This window comes from Plectrocnemia conspersa, unplaced genomic scaffold, assembly GCF_051122295.1.
Source record: "Plectrocnemia conspersa isolate PC_06_02 unplaced genomic scaffold, ASM5112229v1 ptg000001l, whole genome shotgun sequence".
Classification (NCBI taxonomy): domain Eukaryota; kingdom Metazoa; phylum Arthropoda; class Insecta; order Trichoptera; family Polycentropodidae; genus Plectrocnemia; species Plectrocnemia conspersa.
The window spans coordinates 22106145-22115013 of NW_028277165.1; the positions used below are offsets into that span (position 1 = coordinate 22106145).

The 8869-nt window shown below is 31.8% G+C and overlaps 1 protein-coding gene and 1 long non-coding RNA gene across 2 annotated transcripts; one reads left to right on the forward strand and one right to left on the reverse strand.

Moving 5' to 3' along the window:
- Nucleotides 1–1026: 1026 nt before the first annotated feature.
- Nucleotides 1027–2327, forward strand: e(r) (enhancer of rudimentary). The gene is made up of 3 exons (XM_088199123.1): nucleotides 1027–1116; nucleotides 1420–1605; nucleotides 1673–2327. The coding sequence occupies exons 1-3, from the start codon at nucleotides 1114–1116 to the stop codon at nucleotides 1793–1795; spliced, it is 312 nt and encodes a 103-aa protein (XP_088055249.1). The 5' UTR covers nucleotides 1027–1113; the 3' UTR covers nucleotides 1796–2327.
- Nucleotides 2328–4234: 1907 nt separating this feature from the next.
- Nucleotides 4235–4545, reverse strand: LOC148239226 (uncharacterized). Its single transcript, XR_015811556.1, has 2 exons — nucleotides 4411–4545; nucleotides 4235–4343 (listed from the first exon to the last, which is right to left on the reverse strand). It is a non-coding gene; the product is annotated as an uncharacterized LOC148239226 (long non-coding RNA).
- Between the last annotated feature and the right edge of the window lie 4324 nt (nucleotides 4546–8869).

Consider the following 8869-nt stretch of genomic DNA (forward strand, 5'->3'; position numbering starts at 1 on the left):
CACGACAGTTGAATCCAGAGACAATTGCACGCGGTGACAAATGAACACAGACTGTTGAACACATATTGCAAAAATTGAAATTGTATGAATAAAATAAATTGAAAAGCATTCATTTGAATAATTTAACCATCACGAGGTCTTCCGTCCTTTCGTAACTTGAGTTTTTTTTATTATATCATGATCAATTAATAAAATCATTTATTTATGAGACTAAGTAATTTAAACGTTCGGGACAATGACAAAATGAGCATTGATTAAGCACAATATTACCGTAAAGTAACTCATATTTATTTATTGAATACGCATAAATCATTTAAAAAATGCTGTATTATTTTGTATATAAATCTTTGACACGCCTTTTCCTTTTTTCATTATTAAGAAAACAAATAGTGATCTATATTTTATGTAAAATATATTGTTATATTAATTGAATATACTAATATAATAAATATCTACAAGCATTTCGCAGCTTCAAAATTCAATCACGACAATCGCGTTCCTTATATTTTGATTGTTGTTATTATGGTTGACAACACTACCCCCCTCATCCAATATCATAATTTCCCAACTTGTGAAAAATATGAACATTGAAAAGATGGGAATATTTAATGATTCCATGTTAAATTTAAATATAATAAGAAATAAAATAATATTTTTTTCTATGTATAAAAGTATAATTTACGTTGCAAATTACAATTTTGATTTTTTATTATGATAAATCATTACATATTTTTATACCATTTGTCACTGTGAGCAATTGTCTTTGTGTCGAATTTTACTGTCCCTTTGTGTCATAGAATCAGTGAAAAATTAAATTTAAGAAATTGTTTATCGGAAAATTGAAGAGTTGCTGCAAAATTTTGTCAAATATTGAGCAATATATGTTATTAATGAATTAAAAGTAATTTTGACTCGCTAATATTATTTATCGCAACGTGCTTAAATCCAAATTTTATTATAAATATATTATGGTCAAAATCCACGATGTTTATACCACTTTATATATGGCCAAAAGTAATATTGTTTAGACAGCTTCTGTCTGAGCTCTTGTTTGTTCTTCTTGCCTGAATTTGGTACGAGTTTAGCTTTGGATCATATTTTCATCTGCAAACCATGGTAAATATGATATTTTAACAAAACCGCAAACGTTTCATTCACGGCATATTTTCATATTTGATTGTTATACGATTTAAGTAGTAACTGCCGAGAATATTGCTATCAATTCGTAAACGTCATATGAAACCACAAAACATAAGAAGCAAAACGAACGTTTTTTGTAATTTATAAACACGTAGGACTAGTTTATTTAGCGTAAACAACGTTGGCATAGTGATTATGTATAAAATGAAAATTGTAACCTCAATCTTATGTTATTGTATTGTTATACTCATTGTTGACTTAAACATGTCTGTTTTACAGTCGCACACGATTCTGTTGGTACAGCCGGGCACCCGACCGGAGACTCGCACGTATTCTGATTACGAAAGCGTCAACGATTGCATGGAGGGAGTATGTAAAATATACGAAGAGCATCTAAAGCGAAAAAATCCAAACACGCCCACGATAACCTATGATATATCTCAATTGTTCGATTTTGTGGATCAGGTATGTATCTGTGTTCTTCGCGATCACTGTGCGTGCCAATATTACACCGTGTGTCTTTTGTTTTTAGTTAGCAGATTTGAGTTGTCTCGTATACCAGAAATCGACCAACACGTACGCCCCCTATAATAAAGACTGGATCAAGGAAAAGATTTATGTTCTATTGCGGCAAGCGGCGGGTCAGACGGACTAGTGCCAAAGAATTTTCTTTATTTTATTCAACAATGTACAAGTGTAAATATCTTGTATTCCAAAACGTCTATATAATTTCAATCATTTACAAATTATTTTTTTACGATAACTAGTTAATGTTTATTTTAAATAAATCGAGTCGTCTACGTAAATAATAATTTTATTTTAATTCTAAAATTCGCATCAAAATCTTCATTACATAAACAATTCGAACGTCACCATTGTATATTTATGTTATTATACAATTAGATAAGATTGTCATTAAACGTAAGAAACTAGTCTACAATATTCTATCCGAATACTCAAAATCACCGCATTTGGATCACAGGGTATGTTTGAGAACGATTCTTTCGTTGATCTTGTAAAAATGCATTGAACTGTGTTTTGGAAACATTCATATCTTGATGTTTGTGAAATTTTTTATCTAACAGTAAATAATCATTTACTTTCATTAATGTCATATTAATCTTTGCGTGTCCGTGTAATAGAATTGTACTTCAAAAAAGATGTAAAATAAAATATCTACTAATAAAGCTGCTCGTTTCAATAATAAATAATTGACCATACTCGATTTGCGTTAACACAGTCAGTTTGTGAGCTATCCATTTCATCAATATTCATAATTGAGAAAGAGATGGCAAGTTTGGGTTTACACCCCTACAATTAGCTCTAAAGCACACGATACGGATATACGATCTATGTACTTATCATTACACTGATTTATTGATAAATATAGTAATGATTTTAATTTATATAAATTTTTTCAAAATATAAACAAGAGTTATTATTGCTGAAGATTTAATTAAGCCTTGTATGGTGTACAGCTGTGCACTGAGTTCTAATTTTAAAACTACGTGTTTACTTAAAAGTGTTGAAGATCGGGTTTCATATTTTCCCAAAAAAGAAAAACCATTTAAAACATATTTCGTATTCAAATCGACTGCTAACTAAAATTTTATACCAAATTTATATGATTTATTCGGAACGTATTGGGTGAATCGGCATCTAGATTTCGTTGGTAATAATTGTTAATCAATAGAAATATTTTTGTACGGCATATAACAAAAGAGTTTCTTATAAAAGGTTTCAGACGCTAAAGCGGATTTATCCATAAGCAATCTTTCAGATCGTTGTGGTTTTTTGTCAACCGTAAGAACCAAAGTATTTTCATGAACTGATTTTGAAAAAAAGGAGGTTGTTTGTTCAATTGAAATTACTCAATTCTTCTTTAGAACATGACGCGCTTCTGTTTCCGTGCAGTCTTTGATATGTACTAACATGCGCGTTTCAATTAGGTGTAAGAGTTCTAAACCACTTTGCATGTGCCCCGACATTATATTTATTTTGGAATATCCAATAGGTCCTGCGACATCTTTGAATATTGCATAAATGGGCAGTCTGGGCAGTCTACCACTAAACCTTCCTGGTTTCAAATCCCAACCATTATGTTCCACCAACTGCAGTTTCTGTTGCATTGGTTTTAGAGATGCACCTGTCCCTCCCTCGGAGTCAGTGCTTGAAAAATTGAGCTTCCTTTTTTTGCCAAGATATGGTATATTTTCTTCTTCTGATGACTCTCTTGTTATTTCGTCTTCGATGGGTTCGTATTCATTTTTATTTGGTTCAACTTCACTCAGAGTATTACAATATACTACATAGATTTTGGAAATCTTTTTCAATAATTCCAAATATTTTATAGATTTACTCATGGTAGCTAAAGATGGATGAAGATAGAATAAATATTATTGCAAATAAAATTAATAATCAGAAAATCATATTTGAAAAAATCTTACAATATGTAGATTTTTTCTTTTCAAATATTTATACGTATTACTAAAATTTTAAACTTTCATTGTGTTTTCCCACAACCCTATTACTAAAGATATGTTTATTTACTTGCACTAATTCAGCCAAATGGTCAACTTCGCCAGGTTTCAACCCTCGTAGAGACCTTCCCATAAATCACAATGCACCTAATGCATTATCTACCATGTTGAACTTTGGTTTGAAACAAAAAAATCCTTCACACCAATGACATTCTTTCTTCATTACACCACACAAATTGTTAGATTATGATTATGTTGTTTCAAATGTAATAATTTCACTAATGGGACTAATTCAATAGGGTTATTTATTAAACCCTTAAATATAAAAGGAATATAGCGAGTAGTTTTTCAAAAATAAAAATACAATATTTGCATTGTTTAATTATAAAAAGTCTTTAAAAAAAAACAGAAAAATACTACCTGTTTTTTTTAAATTTGCAAAGCAGATCGGAAAATCGCCCATTGGATGGGTGCCGTGATTCTAGTGTTAAGATCAATGCAATAAATTCATGACTTTTTAGAGTACACTCGGGATAAGGATTGCGTTTTGTGAATGTATTGTATACAGGTATATGAGAGGGAGAAAAGATATAGGTGCATATACCTATTGACTTGGAATCTTTGTTGTCTTGCTTTCTCTTTCAAAGGACATTCGTTGATTCATCATCACTGTTATTTATTTTTGAAGTGCAGTGTGACACGGAACGTTCTTGATTATATTTTCTAGGATTTATTTAAAAAGATAACAATTATTATGAAAATTAAATTTATTGTATTATTGTATCATTACCGACAGACGTCGCATATTGCTCCATAGTTTGTCTGCATTTTCACCAGTAGATTTTTTTTAATATTTCAGTATTGTATCATATAATTTTCCTCATACAATATATGTTTTTTATTATTGTAATATATAAAGAAAAAAATAATATTTTTAACGAAATAACGAAATTCCCAGTATAACGAATCTTCACTTTCTTTTCAAGGTTTTTCGCCAACCCTCTAATATTTTTATAAAACATTTTTTTAACAAATTTTATTGTGTTCATTACAGCATCCTTAAAAATGGACAAAAAAATGATCTGTCAATCTTGTAAGATGTTATTTTGATGCTGTAGTAATATAATAATTAAAAATAAAATATATCATTTTCCTTACATCCAATATAACGAATTTTTTCTTCAGTCCCGTAAGCTTCACTATACTGAAATTTCACTGTATTTATAATTTTTGTATTTGATTTATATTATCACAAGAATTTCGCACCATTTTATCAGATTCTGAAAATATTATTTATAATTCTGAAATGATTATGTTTGATTTCTTCATATTTCTGTTCTTTATTCTTGATATTCCTTTTCCATACTGCGCTGGATTTTTCCTAGTTATTTTTTTTATTATTTACCTAGCTTTGATTCTTAGCAAGTAATTTTCTGTCAGTCTTAAAGTTTTATTATATATGCTATTCTATGAAACAGTTCTGTAGCTCGATACTCTGGAAGTTCTGAAAGCAATCAGCTAACAATTTATTTGATAAGCTATTTATAAATTCATAATCAGAGAATATTTGCAGCATAATAAATATTATTCAGTGCAATCTGTTCTTACCTGGTTTATAATATTGTTACGTGAGCCTGTGTGAGGCCGTTACATCAAAGCCTTTAGAAAAGAAAAAACGCGAATTCAGTTAACAGGGCGTCCATTTCTGAGGAGCGATAGCGCTGCACCCGAGCGTGGCGACCGATGGGCCCTTACTGCCGATCTGCATGTGAGTCCCGACGAAGGCGCGAAAGCGGACCTAGTGTTAGTGGACCATTATTTAAAATCATAATTCAGCCTAAAAGTATAAATTAAAAGTAGTGTTGATTTATTCATGCAAATTATGAACAGACTAATTGTCTGTTCATAATTTGCATGAATAAATCAACACTATAAATCTTCAGTAGTTTTAAGTATAAATCTTCATTTAAGCACATCTAGTATACCATATTTACTTTTTTCCTGAAGTTCTTCTAGTACAGCAAGAATCCCATCTATTATATCCATAATGTGCTCGTAATATTTGTGAATACTCAACTTCTTTCACAATAGTTTTACAAGAAGTAACATGCAATAAAAATCAGACGAAAAGTCATTATTCTAGATAATTCTTAACACTAAATAATAAATTCTAGTCATACGTTGAACATTGTTAGTTGATTGACGAATATTCTCTTGCTTTCAAAATATATATCAAGTACAGTTGAAGTCATTTAAATTCCTCTCAGATTCTAGATGATTTCACGAGGTTCTGAAAATATAGCATGTTGTAAAATAAACTTTAGTTAAATTGCAGGTTGTATAATATATCTTATTCACAATAATTATTTTACTATTTTAAAGCTATTTTCCCAGAGATTAATATTTTATTTTTTAGATTAAATTAAGACCATCGTGGCCTAACAGGTTACCCCAATGCGCCACGATGGTCGAAAACAAATTTTAAATTTATAAAACAAAAAAAAAAAAAACGTATATATACATAAATAGAACAATACTTAAAAATAATAAACATAAAAAATTATAAAATATCAAAATTAAATGAGACAAACTGGATCAGCTCCTTGTAGCTAACATTAAACAGGTCAATATGTAATGCAAGCGTATTAAGGAGCCGTATGGCCACAGCCATAGGCGAGTCGGCAAGTGCGGATGTCCTAGCCCAGGGGTCGGCAAAGTGCGGCTCCGGAGCCGCATGCGGCTCTTTGGCTCCTTGAGTGCGGCTCTGGCACAAATATCCACGGGCCCGGGCGCTAATTCTGGTCGAGTGTCCTTTCCATGCAACGTTGAATGTGTACGTGAGCGTTGACGTAGTATCTGTTTCTTCCGATAGGGGCGCAGCGCAGCGTAGTAGTATGACGGCTGTCAATCTGCGTACTTGGCGGTTACAGACGGGGCCAAAAGTATGACTGGCGTCAGAAAAGGGTTTGTTGCCATTTTGAAAGAAAAAAATAATTACGAGATATTGGTTTATCATTGCATTATTCACCAAGAAGCGCTTTGTGCGCAGATATTTCCGGAAGAAATTAGTAAAGTTATGGGATTAGTGATCACGATCATCAACTCCATTGTAGCTAAAGCTCTTAATCATCGTCAATTCAGAGAATTTTTAGTTGAAATGAAGAGTGAGTACGCTGATTTTCTGCTTCATAACAAGGTTCGATGGTTATCAAGAGGGAACGTTTTAAAACGCTTTTGCTCAAGATTTTGAAAGGGAAACATTGTTTCACTTTCCGAGCCTGCTGAAGCATCGCCAAGAAAATAATTCCTCTATTGACAAACACCATTTCAAAACAACAATTTTAAATATGAGGAAAGCATTTCTCAGCAGGTTTCAAAGCGACCTTAGCATTCGTCAAAAATCTTCTTAATGCTACAATAAACTGAGTTGAAATTTTCTCCTTTTGGCATTGACATTAGTAACTTTGAAATATAATTGCAGGATTTAAAAAACAAGAAAATATGGAGCTCCAAATTTGAACGTCTTTGTATTGATTTGGAAAAATCGGAGAAGAACGAATGTGACCTTAGTTCACAACACAAGTGGTCTGCTTTAAAAGACCTGGAGAATGAAGTCATGATCATTTTCAACGTTTGGAATAGTATTCCTGACTCTTAAGATCCGCTGAAAAAACTTGCGTTTGCTGTTCTTTCCCTTTTTGGTTCTACATATTAATGCGAACAAACCTTTTCAAGCATGAACTTTATCAAGAGTAAACTGAAAAGTTGTCTTATTGATGAGAACCTGGAATCATGCCTAAAATCAAAAACAACAACATATAAACCTGACTTACTGAAACTTTCCAAGGAGATGCAAGGACATTGTTTGCATTAAGTGTTTGTCAGTCATTGTCATGATTTAAATTTATGGATACCTTACTTTCATATTATTGTTTATCAACTAATAAATCTTTATTAAGTGTGAAATCAAGTTTTATTCAGTGTACCTGTAATTTAATGAAGGTTTAAAATTATAATAAAGGTTTACTAAATTAAAAAACAGATTTGGCTCTCAGAACTATTTTGAATCGTTGTAATGTACATATTTGGCTCTTCGGCCAATAAGTTTGTCGACCACTGTCCTAGCCCTAACTGCCATCAAAAGAGGTCTCGATCGTGATTCTCGAAAATGTTCCGGAACCCAAAACTGGAATTCCTCGAGAATAGCTGGATTGTCGACAGCACCTTTTAGTAGTTTGAAAAAATGCTTAGCGACATACAGCTTTCTGCGAGAATTCAGCGAATCATATCCCAACGCCCCTAAAAGAAAGGCGCTGGGATATAAGTACGGATAATAACCAAATGTCCTTTTGTAAAGGTATCTTAAATACCTTTTTTGAATTTTTTCCACTAAAAGGGAATATTTGGCTATTCGGGGATTCCAAATTATAGAACCCGATTCAAGAATGCTACGAACTAAGGTGTCATAGAGGATGCGAATAACTGACGGATCGTCAAAGTGAAAGGCATTCCTCATAACAAAGCCGAGCATCTTGGAAGATTTATATAAGAGAAACTTTCAACAAACTTAATAAATTCTCACATTATTTTACCACTATTTTTATGTAACGAACGTATAGCCGTATTGTGTGCTTTAGAGGTAATAATAAGAGTGTAAACCCAAACTTGTCATCTTTCTCAATTATGAATAATGATGAAATGGATAGCTATCGAACTGACTGTGTTAACACAAATAGAGTATAGATGTCCGTTAAGAAAGCATAAAAATGTATTATCATAATCGCTTGAAAATAACTACCATATAATTGTGTGGCACTGTTCTTAATGGTGAATAACTTGAGCATTTATGATTATTTCAATCCATTCAAAATTATAAACCGTCCGGTACTTCAGATCGCACCTTGAGATTGATGCGAATCATCATACTGCTTGTGCAATTGTTATTGTTGTAATTCTACTGCGTTAACAGCGTATGTAGCAATAAATTAAAAAATATACAATGTCCAGCGATCGGAAACATCTGTTATAACCAAATAAATTCATGGGTCTAGATCCCATTTAGATCTATTAAAATTATATGAACATCTAAGAACAACTAATCGAACATGACGAAAATTATGTTTCTGTGAGAGATTTATTCCAATCATCAGCGAGATTTCATGGCGCATGACACTGTAACAGAAATAAAGGTTATCAAAATTATTATTATCAAATAATATTAGTTTTATGACTATAGTATGATGCTTTCG